This window comes from Xiphophorus maculatus, chromosome 4 (genome assembly GCF_002775205.1).
Source record: "Xiphophorus maculatus strain JP 163 A chromosome 4, X_maculatus-5.0-male, whole genome shotgun sequence".
Taxonomy (NCBI): Eukaryota; Metazoa; Chordata; class Actinopteri; order Cyprinodontiformes; family Poeciliidae; genus Xiphophorus; species Xiphophorus maculatus.
This window is the reverse complement of record NC_036446.1, coordinates 11,817,168-11,832,794: the sequence shown is the minus strand read 5'-3', so window position 1 is coordinate 11,832,794 and position 15,627 is coordinate 11,817,168. Positions and strand designations below refer to the sequence as shown.

Here is a 15,627-nt window from a genome sequence, read left to right as displayed (position 1 = left end):
CCAGCGGGAATAGTGCATTCAGAGTATTTGGTTTCCAAGATTCCTGCGATTTATCTGATGTTGTTTGTAAGTCCCCTCATGTATTTGTCGCCACTTTAATACTTTGACTGACTGAAATAAACACAAAATTTACAGGAAGAGAGATTTACTGTCAGTCAACGTACCGCCATCGACGTTTGGTGTTTAAACGAAAGAGCAAGGTATTGGAGGGGAACTATCTTGCAACATTACAGACGCGCATCCCAGCTGTTTCTCGTTGCTAAAATTCCGCGCAGGCTGCTCTCCAACGATTTCCACACAGGACAGTGATGCAAACAAGCCCACTGGATAATAAGGGGATCCCCGTGCGGTTGTTTTGGTTATAAAACACCCCCCGACCTTCTGCGTCCACGATGCGGAGGCTATACGATGCGGCTACCGTAGCCTGCATGGGCTGTGTGTAGCGGATATTTTACGGATGGTGGTCCCAGGGAGAGGCTGTGAGGCTGGGAAGTCCGGGCATCAGCTGAGCGGATAGAGGAGTGTTAGCAAGCTAGCCTTTGTGATCAGCTCAGTGACATTTTGGTGAAAACACTACCTGGTTCGGCTCAGTCACCATGGCCACGAACGATAACAGTTCGACGCCTGGGATGGGAGAGATCATCCAGCTAAATGTCGGGGGGACAAGGTAAGTGACGTCCACTTGACGCCGACAGATGATTGTCATTTTTTCATAAACATTTACTCTTGTGATTATACTTATAACATCTTCATAACGTTGTTGTTACTTATTTAATCAAAGCAGACAACGCAGATCGCGTACTCCATCATTATTGCTGCCACACCACTGAATAATTTACTTTGTACACAATGTACAATTTCTACAAAATTAAACACAATGCCTTTTTGTAATCATATTACTCAGTGTTATGATCACGAATTCTTAAATGTTTAATTAAATCAAGTATTTACTCATAAGTCATAAAGAGATCCTGCTCGAAATGCGTTGCCATTCATGATTTGCCTGTATCCTTCACTAGGTTCAGCACATCCAGACAGACTCTGATGTGGATCCCAGACTCTTTCTTCTCAAGGTTAGTTCAATGGATCCAGCTATTTTATTTTTATTTTGTATTTTTTATAAACAATGCCTCACAAAAGTAATCACACCACTTGAACTTTTCTAACTTTGTCGTGTTACAACCACAAACTTTATTATTTTAAATTATGCGAGGAAGAAACACAAAGTTGAGCCAAATTTTGAAGTGGAAGATTTTAGAACTTTGGGCAACAAGAAATCTGAAAAGTGTGGCATGCAATTCCTGTAGCTGTGGCTATTTCTTTAGTGTTGTTTTCCTGTTGGAAAGTGAACATTTGAACCCGGTTCAGGTCTTTTGCAGCCTAGTAGTTTCTTCCCATGTTGCAATGGGATTTTCACCAAACTTCTCATCAACTCTGACCATCTTCTCCATCTATGCTGAATAAATTGTTCCCACTGCATGATGCTGCCACTGTCCCTGTGTCCAGGGTGGTGGACAGTGATGATTGTCCACCGTACAAAGTTTTACATGTAGACTAAGTTTGAATACAAACCTTTAGATGTTTTAATCCAAAAGTGTATGAAAACCATCTATTAATTCCCTTCTGTTTTTTTTTCTGACAATGCATCTCTTTAGTTCACAACATAAAATAAATAAAATATGTTCAAGTTTGGAGTTATGTTCAGATGCACTAACGTTCAAGAACTATGAAAACTTGTGCGAGGTGTTGCTAAGTTCTGTGTCTGAGCTGATTGTGGGTGAAAATTTTGTCATGTTTCAAGCTTTGTGGGAATCCTTCAGGATTCTTCAAACGAGATAAAAATTAAGTCTGTTATGTAAATACAATAAATATTGTATTTTATGTTTTGTGAAACTAGTGAAAACATCTTTTTAAAAATATTTTTGGTTTAAACTTTTGCTGTGCCGCCTGATTCTCCTCAGGTGTGAATGATTTTAAGTCTAGATGAAGGCAACAGTTAAAGAGAGGCAGGATATTGGAGCTGGTAAGATATTTTTGTTATAAAATTAAACACTGCTCTGAGTACATTCCTACAACAGCTGATCAGAGCTATAAAAACCAGTCAGAATAACTGGTTTAACCTGTTTGCCTGTAAGTCAGTTTCTGCTCCCAGCTGTCTTTAGTTCAGCCACTGCAGAACGCTTTTTCATAAAAGTTAACATAAAAACATGCAGTAAGGATAATAATCTAGACTTCAGTTACTGCTTTGGTTTTCTTGGTGTAGAAATAAATTGATTATAGTAACTAAGTTACTGGTTAGTGGAAATGGAGAACTGATTTGATAACATTTGTCTCTGTGTTCCTTTCAGTTTACTGAGTGGGAGGATTTCCACTCTGCGGGATGAAACTGGAGCTGTGAGTAGAGGTCTCCTACTACCACAATTAAAATGGTTTCTGATTGTCCAGTTTTCAAAAATAATTAATTGCATGTCTTTTAATAACTTATTATATCACTTTCAGATATTTATTGACAGAGACCCTACAGCCTTTGCACCAATTCTCAACTTTCTCCGAACCAAAGAACTGGACTTGCGGTAAGAAAATGCTTGATTACTACTGAATTTTTAGGAGCGTGTATCTTTGTGATGCGACCTGTATCAAAAACATTTTCTGTGTCCTTTTTTTCTTTTTAGAGGCGTCAATATCAGCGTCCTGCGCCACGAAGCAGAGTTTTATGGGATCACTCCTTTAGGTATGGTGGTGATCAGTTTCAGATGGGAAACTTTGAAAGCAACGGTGCTGATGGGATGTACCGGGTTATTTACAGTACTTTGCAGAAGTATTCATACCCTTTGAGGATTTTAACGCAAACTTTAGTGAATTTTATTGGAATTTTACATTATAGACCCACAGAAAGTGGCACATTACTGTGAGATGTAATGCAGTTCATAAATCTGAAAAATGTGGGATGCCTTAATGTTTATCACATATGCAAAATCTAGTACAACCTCAAAAGACACCTCACTAGTAAATAGAGTCCAGCTGTGTATAATTTCATCTCAGGAAAAGATAAAAAACAACCACCCATCATTTTTGTTTCATTTTGAATTGATTTATTATACAAAATCCCAATTCAATCCCCTGTACTTATATTTTTAACTATGAAGCGACAAAATTGGAAACAGTTCAAGGGATATGAATCCCAGGTAACACATTGTACAACCATGTTACATTTACATACAGCTCTGGAAAAAATTAAGAGACCACTTATCAGTTTCTCTGATTTTACTCTTTATAGGTATATGTTTGAGTAAAATGAACATTGTTCTTTTATTTTATGAACTACTGACAATATGCCTCCAAATATCCAAGCTAAAATTGAGTATTTATTTGCATAACAATAATAAAAAAGATGCAGTGCTTTCAGACCTCAAATAATGCAAAGAGAAACAACAATACTAACGTTTTAACTCAGGAAGAGTTCAGAAATCAATATTTGGTGAAATAACCAGGAGGTTCAGTGCTGTGGACTCTGAATTATTTATAGAGATGTTCTGTTTTTTTTGTTGGTACATTTGAACCCAACATGACAGACATTTTATTCTAAAATAATTTTCTTCCTGTGTCAGAATATTAACCAAGGTCAAACACAGGACAGAGTTACTTCCACATACATGCTGTATTACATCCTGTTTCACTGTTTTAAACTTCCCCACACTAACAATGAACGTTACCTTTTGGAAATTCAGTCACATTCTTTGAAATTATATTAAACATAGAAGAAATACACAGCCATCTTCTTCAGGCCTCGTCTGTCCCAAACTCAGTAAAGAAAATACAAACTGAAAGCACATGAAGCTAAAGAAAATAATAAATGTCTAAACTAAGAAATAAAAATAGACTGGTAACTTTATATGAAACGGTTATGTTGATGAATGTTTATGTGTATTTGTGTGAACCTGTGCAGTGCGACGCCTGCTGTTATGTGAGGAACTGGACCGCTCATCATGTGGCAGCGTTCTGTTCCATGGTTACCTTCCTCCCCCAGGTAAAAGCCTGAAACTCATTGACTGAACTGAAAACAGACATAGTATAGGTTCCACCACAGAAATGATCTAGACTCCACCTTGTACTAATGTGACAGAACAGTGTATGGGAAAAATAAGTGGATTTTTTTTTGTGGTTTTGTTTCTGGACAGTTGTCCCGGCTCGTAAGTCGGCGCCTGCAGCTTCTGATGAGCGACCGGGTCCGAGCGGAGCAGAGGGCTTCACCCGTGGGGTTCCCCTTCCTCATCCTTCTCTGTCTGGAACAGACGACCCAGAAAAACTGGGTAAAAGGGAGAGAATACATTTAAAAATTTGTTTTAGCTGAAAACATTAGAAGCAAATACGATTCTTTTTTTTAAAAAACATCTCAGGTAGTGGACTAAGCTGGATTTGAGTCTGACCTTTAAAAACTTGATCTAAAATCCATACTTGGCCTTTCAGTTCGTCTGTGTGTGTGTTATAAATGCATGGATAACAGAGTAAATGTATGTTTTTGTTTGTGCCTTCTTGCAAGAGTGCATTAGTGCGCCTGCTAATGTGTCCTAAAATCTTTTTAGTGCTCAGACTAGCAGCACTCACTGAAGTGGCCTAGTTTCATGTTGACCTGCTGACTAGTTTGTTCCTGCTTCCTGAAAAATATTTTTCATTCAAGCATTCATTAAGGAACACCAGTTCACTTCTACCAGCAGTGAAAATGGGAATATATTTACTCTGCCTGTGTTTCCAGATTCAATGGTTGACCCCAGGAAAGTGCTGATTATAGCAGGACACCACAACTGGATCGTTGCAGCTTATGCACACTTTGTCATCTGCTACAGGTAACAGTTTTATTATTTCTGATCGAGAAAGTGTGAAGATTTTCTTGGATTGTTTTTGCAGCTCTGACTCCAGCAGCTGTCTATGCATTGCAAATCTCACTCAAAGCCTTTAATGAGCTTGCTTTGTGCCACACTTTTCCTTCCACTACGTTTTCCGTTAACATAGTCCCTGCTAGTTTCCATAGCAATAATATCTTTGTTTCTTAACTGTCTTGTGGAGCATTTCAATATCTTCTATTTGATAACTGTCAACAGTTTTCTCCTTACTAACAGAAGACTTTTGTAATTATCTTTAATAATATTAAAATTTCCTAAGAAACAAAATTTTTGGGTATTCATTTAACATATCCTTCAAAATGAATTGAAATAAACAATCATATTACATTGCTATGGGTATGAATTTTTGCATGTGATTTAATGAAACAAAATTAACTTTTCAATTATATTCTGATTTACTTAGATGCATCTTTACACTAAGATGAGCTCAGGTCTCAGGCAGAGACTCGTCTTTAAATCTTGGCCTTGAGGTTCGGTGTCCTGCAGGTTTTAGAGCGAGATCCGGTGACCTGCAACACACCTGAATCTAATAGCTGAATCACTTCCTCATCGCAGTCAAGTTCGCCTGAATCCTGCTAATGTCCAGATTATTTGACTCAGGTGTGTTGAAGCAGAGAAATCTAAAAGTCGTTGGACCTGGAATTCCTCTGTTTCAGATGCCTTCATACTGCTGACTTAATTAAGTGTTAAATAAATCAATTTTAATCAAAGATCTATAAACGGAGGTTACAGTATTAGCTTGTGTATGCTCTGGCTACAGGATAAAGGAATCGTCTGGATGGCAGCAGGTGTTTTCCTCTCCCTACCTTGACTGGACCATTGAACGTATAGCACTTAACGCTAAAGTGGTGGGTGGTCCACATGGAGACAAGGACAAGATGGTGGCCGCCGCCTCTGAAAGCAAGATTATCCTCTGGAGTATCCAAGATGGAGGCAGCGGAAATGAAATTGGTAGGTTTCAAGAATCAAAGGAATAGTTCTGGTTCTGGATACCACAAGTGCTGTATTTTAATTCCTGTTTTAGGTGTATTCAGTCTCGGCGTTCCTGTTGATGACCTCTTCTTCATTGGCAACCAGCTGGTGGCGACAAGCCACACAGGAAAGGTTGGCGTGTGGAATGCTGTCACTCAACACTGGCAGGTGGGAATCGTCAGTGAGCGTTTACTGAATGCTTCTATTCATCTTTACACATGTTTGTCATATTATGTATTTCCTCTTATTCTCTTTTATTTACCACTGTAAGTTCATTTTTCATATTTTATTAGGTTCAGGATGTAGTTCCCATCACCAGCTGTGACACGGCCGGGTCCTTCCTGCTGCTGGGCTGCACCAACGGCTCCATCTATTATATAGGTGTGAACAGACACAAACAAAGCAACCAGCTTTATTGGGTCTTAGTGAAGTTTTGTTACAGGATATGAATCTTATTTATAAAATAAGAGATTGCTACTGTTTTTGTCACTAAAAGATTTCTGTTCAGGTGTTTTAGATACATTTTTTATCTGACGGACATTCAAAATGTCCATCAGATAAGGAAGATCTCAACTTCCTCTTCTCAGACATGCAGAAGTTTCCTCTGAGGATGAAGGACAACGATCTCTTAGTAACTGAGCTTTATCACGACCCTTCAAACGATGCCATTACTGCACTGTCTGTGTACCTCACCCCTAAAACCAGTAAGTAGTGAATAAATACTGAAAGAAAAAGGGTTACATTGGATATGTATGGGATGGGGACTTTGCTTCTATTTGTTTTTTTTAATCCTACTTGGAAAAGCACTTGGAGTTTTTCTCTTCAGATGCTCCTCTGGGCTCTTAATGACTTGCTAAAAAACTGAATGTTTTAAAATGTAAATATAGTTAAAAATGTTCCTCAGATGTCTTCATACAATGTGTGCATAACATTTCCACAAAAGAATTACATTTATTGTTTCACCATGACGCAAACTATGTGCAAAATGTAATATTTGCTTTGCTAATTAAAAATCTAACATTTCATAATGTAGGAGTTATTTTATTTAAAAGAGTTATGTTGTGTTGTGACCCTAAGTTAATTTTATTTGGCTGGAATGAAGGCAAATGGCTCTTAGGGTTGCAGTGGTTGCAGACTCCTGACCTTTATGTTTATGCTGCTCTCAGGTGTGAGTGGGAACTGGATAGAGATCGCCTATGGGACGAGCAGCGGAGCAGTGAGGGTGATCGTGCAGCACCCAGAGACCGTAGGATCGGGTCCTCAGCTGTTTCAGACGTTCACTGTGCACAGAAGCCCAGTGACGAAGATTATGCTATCTGAGAAACATCTGGTGTCGGGTAACAAACGTTCCTCTGTTTAGTTTTTACAAAATTCAGATGACAGTCACCAGTAACAATCTACTTGTTTGAAACCTCACTGGATTGTTTTTATGTTGTGTGTGTTTTAGTGTGTGCGGATAACAACCACGTTCGGACGTGGACGGTGACGCGGTTCAGAGGGATGATCTCCACTCAGCCAGGCTCCACACCTCTGGCTTCCTTTAAGATCCTGTCCCTGGAAGAGACGGAGAGTCATGGAAGCTACTGCTCTGGAAATGATATAGGTGAGACGGAAAGAAACAACATACACAATTAGGTTAAACATATTCTTGATGATGTTGAATTCTGTCCATATACAAAATATAACAGAGATAAAAAGTAATAAAAACAAAACAAAACATGCAAATGCAAAGCGTAACTTGCATTCGTAACTTGCAAGCGTAATTTGCATTCAAGTCAAATGCAAGTTTCTCTTGGAGTGTGTAATGATTGGCATAAATATAGAAACCTCAAAAGGGAACCACATACAGATTTGGCCCTTTTTCCTAAAAGTTAAGAAATGTATCACTTGAATTGTTTGGTTTCCACAGGCCCGTTCGGAGAGAGAGATGATCAACAAGTTTTCATCCAGAAAGTCATCCCCATCACCAACAAACTGTTTGTTAGGCTCTCCTCAACTGGAAAAAGGTACACTTGTCCACCATATACACGTATCAGTGTTACTGTGGTTAACATGTGAATTTTATTTCTTTTTGTAATGTTTCAGGATCTGTGAGGTGCAGTCTGTGGATGGAACCACTATCACTTGCTTCATGGTTCGGGAGTGCGAGGGTTCCAGCCGGATGGGGTCCCGACCGCGCCGCTATTTGTTCACCGGTCACGGAAATGGCAGCATTCAAATGTGGGACCTCACCACTGCGATGGACACAGCCAACAAAGGAGAAGAGAAGAAGAAAGAAGGTGAGGAAGGAGAGACGAGTGGCTGAAATGTCACCAAGCTGTGTGTAAGTTTCTATTCACAAACTCCTGTAATGTTGTTTGGCAGATGTGGGTGGGCCAACAGAGGAGGAGCTGCTTCAGCTGCTGGACCAGTGTGACCTGAGTACCTCCCGCTGTGCCACCCCAAGCATAAGCCCCGCCCCCTCTGTGTTGCACCACACACGCCTCAGAGAGTCTATGTCAAGGTTCGAGAGATGACTGCATCGTATAACTGTTTGGCAATGTTTCTGTTCATGAAAGGTCTCACCTTTCTGTCTCTGCTTAACCTCAGTTTGCAGCTGCAGGCCCAGGAATCTATTCCTGAGAGCCAGGTCACCTACGGAGCCGTGCGGCCCTACAGAGAGAGCCCCCTGCTGGCCCGGGCGAGGCGAACCGAATCCTTCAACAGCTACAGGTGAAGCAACATTTTTCAGTCCAGTTAGGAATGGGCATTTATCATATCGTTTATCATTTATTTTTCTTGAATTTCTTGTCATGGTTAAGAAATTCACATTAAAGCTGCAATATGTAACTTTTATCAAAAATGTTTTTTTTTTACATATTTGTTAAAACTGTTACTGATGGATAGTATGAGACAGATAACCCTTGGAAAAAAAATTGAGCTCCTCCTCCTTCTCCCAGTGCTAACTAGAAGCAACCAATCAGAACCTGGAGGCGGGTCTTAGTGCTGTCAATCACAATTGTGTGTCGTGCTGCTGATTCCGTCTTTACCCTCTCTCCATTGCTCTCTGCAGCTAGCAGAGAATGCCCTGAATGCTAGGCTAGTTAGATTAGCCACCAATGATAAACGATTTTCCTATAACAGTAAGTTGCTTGAGCAGCAATTATACAAGCCTAATTGACGGCGCTAAGACCCTCCTCCTGACTCTGATTATTTTTGGTCGGGAGCGATGCATTTCATCAGACAGAAAGAATCTGGCAGGAGGTGGAGAAGATCGTTCTTTGCATATTCTGTCAGGACAAAGTGACAGGTTTAACAAATATGTAAATAACATTTTATTTATAAGAGCTACATGCTGCAGCTTTAATGATGTTTAAACCCCCCCAAAACTGTCCGTTTTGCCGGTTCTTTAACTGCCCGGTATATATTTTTAGAGACTTCCAGAACTTTAGCCTGAGTCAGACGTCCAACCCTGGACCTAGTCAGATCCCAGACGCTCGGCGCTCGCTGTGTAACTTTGGGCCTGAGGACAGTGAGAGGAGCGCCTCGGTCATGGAGCTATGGGCTTCCCGCAACGCCGGAAACATCTCAGCGAGTAAACCAGAAGTCAGTCAAGAATCACCACAGCAACCTCCAGACAGCCCAGGTCCAGGAGCGGACGTGAGGCGAAAGGTGCACACTCAGCCAGAAGAAGGGGATGTTGTTGGGTCGGGAGGAGAAGGGGTGAAGGGCGACGGCGCTGCAAGGAAAAGGAGCGTACTGGAGGGGGGCTTTCTGGGGCGGAAGAGGGCTCCTCCAGTTCCACATCTCTCCTCTGGATCTGAAGGTGGGGGCAGTGACTCATCTGCAAACGCCTCGCCCTCTCCAACCAAACTGTCGTCCTCCACTTCGCCACGACACAGAAAGCTGCCAGCTGAGCCGTCCGGTCATGACAGCAGCCTGTGACATCAGTAAGGCTAGCCTGTCAGCGCTAAATATGAAGGCAAAGGAAGAACATACAATCAGCTGCAGCTAAAGTCACTTTTTTCTTACCTACAGGTGTGGCTCATGAAGAAGCTGTAAGTCTCCAACACTATCAGTATATTATCTGTGAGATGAAGTTGAACTTTCTTCTGTCTCGGTACGTTTTAAGTAGATTTCAGGATTCAGTCTTCTGTTTTCTCTTCCTGTGAGGTTGCTGCACTAAAATCAACTTCAGGAGCAAAACTAAAGCACAAGGTCTCAGATTAGGTCAATCACCGGACGAGTAAAGCTAGTAAAACAGAAATAAGCCCAATATTAGTAACCATGTGTTGGAATGAGACGGATGGTTACAAAATCAAATTGCCTAAAATTTAGAAATTAGCTTTTAAAATATTGATGTACATTCGCAAAATAAAAGTAAAAAATATATAATTCACACAAAAACTTAAATATTTATCTGAAAAATCTTGACCAATCATACAAGAGCTTTGTCCTCCTATCTCTGCAATAATAATAATCAAAATACTTTTTCAACAATAGAGCTCATAACTTTATTGTGCAGTGGATGTTCGTGTTACTCACCTAAAACATGTCATCTGGTCCAAAATGTTGGCAGCTACTTCAATCCTAGGATACTTTCTTTACTGCAGCCAGAGTCAGAGGGGTTTACATTAAAACAGCTGGCAGCAGTTAAACTGTGCAGGTCGGGCATGCAATACAAGCTTCACTGCAAGGCAGCGGTGAGGTGAAGACGCAGACTAGAAACACAGACTCTGGTGTTCAGATGAAGGTCATGGCCAATGATCATGTGTGGTGACATTCTGTAGATGTGAAATATGCTTAAATCTAGTCCGTTTTTGTCATTAGTGTACCTTCACATTATAGCCTCCTCCTAAATGGAAAAAGTATATTTTAACACGGTAATTAAATGTACAGCAGCTTGCAAAAGTATTTCACATTTTTTCTCCCAGAAACATAAAAAATATACCCACCGAGTTCATTTAAATAAGATTAAAATTCGATTTTTTTTTACTTACATGCACTAAGTATGGCAGAAAACTAACACTGCTCATAACACGAACCATCATCACTGTGAATCAGTGGTGGCAGTATCATGCTGCGGACACTTTTCTTCATTAAGGACAGAGTTCATGAGAAGATGGTTGGAGCTAATTACAGAAAAACTCTAGAAGAAAATAAGACTTGAGACTGGACTGGAGGTTTTTCTCCCAGCAGAACATCAACGCTAAACACACAGCCACAGTAAAATAGAAACTTTCAGATCAACGCATTCAGAAATGTTGAAAACTGTGTATACCAATAAAAAATAAATTAGTATTTGTTGTAGTGTGACAAAATGTGGGAACAAAAACCCTTTTGGAAGGTACTGTACATTTTAAAGCAGAGATTTTATGGCATTTAGTCCTTAAAAAAACATTCACTAGAAAACTTTTCAGTGCCCATTTCTGAGAAAATGCTTTAGTAGAATAAGTGCTTCTTTTCCCCCTTGAGATTACCCCCCGCCCCTCCCAAATCGTGCCTGTGAAAGATCATTTATTAACACTAATAACATTTATTAGTTTTATTTTTTCATACCTTACATTAGATCTAATGAGAGGATTTATCATACACGCCCTCACTTTGACTCATTTAAAAGAAATGTTGCTATGTCTTGTGTCAGATGGCTGGTGTAGTGCCTTATTTAACTTTTGTTGTGTTTTAATGGAGAAATCTAGCGACCAAAGGATTGTGAAGAGGGAGAGCACTGTGTAGGAACATAACGGACCTGCCTGATCTGGCTTAGTTAAGGCCAGATTAGAGTTAATTATGAACCACAATGAGAAAAATGATGCATTAGTGAAGGCTTTAAGTACATAATTTGATGCAAGTGTTGTATGTTTAAGATGTGAGTTTCTTTAACTACACCTAAAAACATACTGGAGTGTGAAAAAATGAAGCCTGAGACAGAGCTGTGTAGCTTCGGTCATGACTTGTACAAAGACACATAAATTTTGATACACTAACATTACAGTCAACCTGCATATTCAGAACAAAATCCTAAAGAGGATGCACTCATTTATTTTATTGTATATTTATACATCATGTATACATAAAAGGCCTGTATTGATGTAATCACATATTGGACCTAAATATGTTTTTTTTCTTGAACTATACAGTCTAATATTACAGTAAATTTTGAGTGTTTATTTTAGATTTAAAAATATACAGTTTAATGTGCATTGTAGTGCATAGGTGTTTGTTTGCAGCATGTTATGTCTGTTGTCCATCAACTCTTCTCTGGCTATGTTTACATTATATTACAGCCAGACTCTAACGAGCTAAAACACATGCATATCTGTTTATTTAAGCTTCTTCGTATGATATGTACTGAATTTAGGAAATGCTGCAAAAGGAGGTAAAATATTTAAAGCTCCAGTCTCAGAACTTTTCATAAATGAAGTTGACATTGATTCAGAGTTTGTGTAGTTTAGTTACAACGAGTAGAGCGTTATTTGTCTTTCCAAAACTGATACTAGGCCTGGGCTGGTTAATGTAACCTTTTGCGGTTCCTATGTGCACAAAAAAGTGGTTCCTAAAAATGGACAACAATATCTAATTGTGTTCAATGATTATGCCTGCCTATGCAAACACACATTTAATATTACACATAGAAAATAACTTGGTGCAGTTTCATTTCTATTTAATTTATTCATACAGTGGCAATTTAAACTCTATCTCAATGCACCTCACAAGAGAAATACAGGTTAGGTAGAGAAATGCATATAATGTTCAGTCTTAGAGGTATTCTAAGTTTTCTGTCCAAGGAAACATTGCCAGTTGCATAGTGTTATTGACTTAAAAGCAACCTCACCTTCAGAGGAAGTATATGACGATAGCGGATGTTTGACTGCATCGATAACTTTGCAGTTATTCCTCATACAGCAGGAAGGAGTGACTCCCTTCAAACAGGAAGAAGCATCCAGCAGAACCACATTCAGCAGGTCTAACTTGAGCTTCCCAACAGAGTAAGTTTTGGGAAATTTAGAGGAAATTGATACTGAAATCCTAACTTTTTAAAAATCTTATCATTAACCTGCCCATGCCTACATGAGGTTTGCAACAATCCACTCTTAAACTGTATTTCTTTTTAAATACAATGCATTTCATATGTATTCTGTAACACACTATTTGATATATTAGAAATCCTAACATTTCCAGGTCTTATGTGCTTGACTGTGAAAAAGTAACCTTTTGATGAGATTAATCCAAACAAGCTGGTGTTTTAATGATGATTTTGATGTATTTAAAGCTGACTTCAGCAATAGAAAAGCCACAGTGAAGAGTAAGAGATGAGTTTTATTGCATGCTTCATTTAGACACTGTGCAAAAGCAAAAATGTTTTGTTTTAAGCATCAGAGGTGTGTTTTTTTCCCCCATAGCTCTGATTTCACTAACCTTCCCGTCAGACAGTCTCTTAGATGGCGTCTGTCGTCATTGTGATTTATGAGTTTAATAAAAGCCTCTGTGTGTGTGTGTGTGTGTGTGTGTGTGTGTGTGTAGCTCAGGGCCATACTGTCCCTTACAATCACTCCACAAACTCTTTTTACAGCCTCCCCCCTCCCTCTGTGGCTGACAATAGCTGTGAATGCGGCTGCGAACGCTTCAGAAGTGCCCTTGTCAGATTGGCGTCCTTGAGCGGGGGGGCTCGGTTGTTACTGCCAGTTTGTTAATTTTAAACTTGCCTAGATGTCCCCTTAAGGGACACGGCGGCAAAAGTAAATTACGGCAGCATAGTTTTGATGGAGACAGTGGCACTGGTGTGGCCGTGCGTGTGTGTGGTGACTAAGGCGCTGTACAGCTGTTGGCATATCTGTGTTGTAGGAACTCAGCAGAAAGTGCAAAAACACGATAAAAACATGAAGTTTAGGTAAAGCTGCTTCATTAGTGCAGAAACATGTGGGGGGTTAGAAGCATTTGATAGGTCTGTGTGCACAAAGTTACTCTTTATCATCCCTCACCCCTCTTGACATCAGCATATGGATTTAAAAAAATATGTTCAAAGTATTTGGATTTCATGTTGTTTAAATGAACAAGACAACATTAACCTAATGAAATGGAACAAACTTTTACGTTTGTCAAGTGATGTTTTCTTTTGCCTTTTATTCTAAATCTTTTTTTTTTATTTAAACATTGGTCTGGTACATTTGTACATCTTTTGTTGACTTGCTGCTTTCAAATACTGACATTTCACTTCACCGTGGAGTAAAAAAAATGAAACTGTTCTTATCTGGCACTCAGTCTCTTTTTTTTTAACCAGACATGGTTTACATAATAATGATGAATTTGTAACAAGCTGTTGTGGGAGGAAACTTTAACTTCAGGTGTTCATGTTTCTTGTTTGTGAAAAACCCCAGAAAATTCTGTTTTTGGTCATTTTTTTTATTACTCACCAAAACTACACAATCTATGAAGTACCTATAAATTAAAAAATATACAGTCATTATTAATACTGCCTGCGTTTAAAAAAAAGGTTGGTCATAACAGCATACTGTATATAAAATCTTTTAAAATCCATCAACATTAAAACGAGTGGCTAAATAAGTGTTAAATGCTGTTTCTAGGTCCAGTCTGTGGAATCTTGATATAATAATTTTACTTCTATAAAAACACTAAACAAGATGTTTCCTTTTTCTCTTTTTTAGTTGAAACTGCAGGTCTCTACGTCAGAACAGTGAAATAATCTGTAAGCCACAGAACAATAACAGTCAATCACATTAACAACAAGTAAACACGTCTGAGTTGACCATCAACCACTTGTTTTACATTTGAATTGCAATAAGCAGTAAATACACAAAGATGTAATAAGACAAAATCTCAGTTTGGGCCTTTAGGTTACATCACAACAAACAGACAACACATATGTACATTTCAGCTACATTTGTAATAATAAAGTTGGCAAATCTCTCTAGCAACAATAACATGAAGGCCGTGTGTCCGTCTAAGTTAAAGCCCTAATGGTGTTGACTACAGATATGGTAATAGGCACAGTTACCAGGTGAGGAAGTGATCAACATGAACTTATGGATTGTTTTGATTTTACTCATTTAAACTTTCTAAAAGCTGTTGGCAAGCAGAGAAAGTGAATCATAATCTAACCTAAACATTCACAGACCATCTATGCCATAAAGTTACCAAATATGGAGGCTTTAGTCCATATGCGAGCTCTAAATTTAAACATTGTGTCCCTGACTCTACTGCAGCGAACCCAGCTTAGCTCTATTGTAACAGTAACAATAAGAAGACACCAAACAGAGTGAGTGTTACCAGTCTGGCATCTTTAGGCCTGTTGTCCTAAAGATGAGTGTCGATGAACAGGCTGTGCTCTTTTTTCACAGAGCTTAAGGCCTTGATGGCATCCACAAACTCATCTTCCTCCACATACTGAAAGAAAGCACACAAGATCGAAACATTATGAAGTCAGCAACATTCCAGACATCTCGTCCATTTTCTGATCTCATTGACAACCACTGAACTCTTATAATGGAGATCAGATGGCATTTACAGTTTTAGCCTTCTGGTCGCTATATTTTGTGTAAGATTAGAGCTGACAAGTGTTGCAGAGCATCACTGTGCATTGCTAAGCTATCTGATTATGAAGCAGCATGCCGATTATTAGGTATGTCACAGCTTAATTGGCTTTAAAGAACCATGCTGATACCCACAGTCTTCCTTTTAGAAGCAACATCCAATGTTTATCAGGGCTGTTTCACTTTTTAGCACCTTCTCTGTGGATTTTCATTCTGCAACAGGA

General features: G+C 39.1%; 2 protein-coding genes across 3 annotated transcripts in view; one reads left to right on the top strand and one right to left on the bottom strand.

The window, feature by feature from the left end:
* Positions 1 to 175: 175 nt before the first annotated feature.
* Positions 176 to 14,098, top strand: kctd3 (potassium channel tetramerization domain containing 3). Of its 2 annotated transcripts, XM_005796217.3 has the most exons (20): positions 176 to 667; positions 1,020 to 1,073; positions 2,349 to 2,394; positions 2,500 to 2,573; positions 2,673 to 2,731; positions 3,947 to 4,027; positions 4,179 to 4,310; positions 4,754 to 4,844; positions 5,662 to 5,852; positions 5,926 to 6,041; positions 6,167 to 6,254; positions 6,461 to 6,577; positions 7,040 to 7,210; positions 7,321 to 7,476; positions 7,783 to 7,879; positions 7,959 to 8,152; positions 8,238 to 8,376; positions 8,463 to 8,585; positions 9,287 to 9,802; positions 9,891 to 14,098. In XM_005796217.3, exons 1-19 carry the CDS (start codon positions 597 to 599, stop codon positions 9,795 to 9,797), a joined length of 2,511 nt encoding a protein of 836 aa, XP_005796274.1. In that variant the 5' UTR covers positions 176 to 596; the 3' UTR covers positions 9,798 to 9,802; positions 9,891 to 14,098. The 2 variants fall into 2 exon arrangements, with proteins under 2 accessions (XP_005796274.1, XP_014328604.1); XM_014473118.2 differs by having other exon boundaries at positions 9,287 to 14,098.
* The window catches only part of ush2a (usherin), a 198,485-nt gene continuing 196,210 nt past the window's right edge, over positions 13,353 to 15,627 (bottom strand). Inside the window, exon 93 of the mRNA XM_023332326.1 lies at positions 13,353 to 15,257. Coding sequence (XP_023188094.1) covers positions 15,168 to 15,257 — 90 coding nt within the window. The 3' untranslated portion in view covers positions 13,353 to 15,167. The remainder of the gene's footprint in view (positions 15,258 to 15,627) is intronic.

Excerpts from the sequence above, each read along its gene's own strand:
- kctd3 (XM_005796217.3), top strand. The coding sequence starts at position 597 with ATGGCCACGAACGATAACAGTTCGACGCCTGGGATGGGAGAGATCATC. Across the intron at positions 2,732-3,946 it reads TTATGGGATCACTCCTTTAG|TGCGACGCCTGCTGTTATGT; the intron begins GTATGGTGGTGA and ends GAACCTGTGCAG. Across the intron at positions 7,211-7,320 it reads TGAGAAACATCTGGTGTCGG|TGTGTGCGGATAACAACCAC; the intron begins GTAACAAACGTT and ends TGTGTGTTTTAG.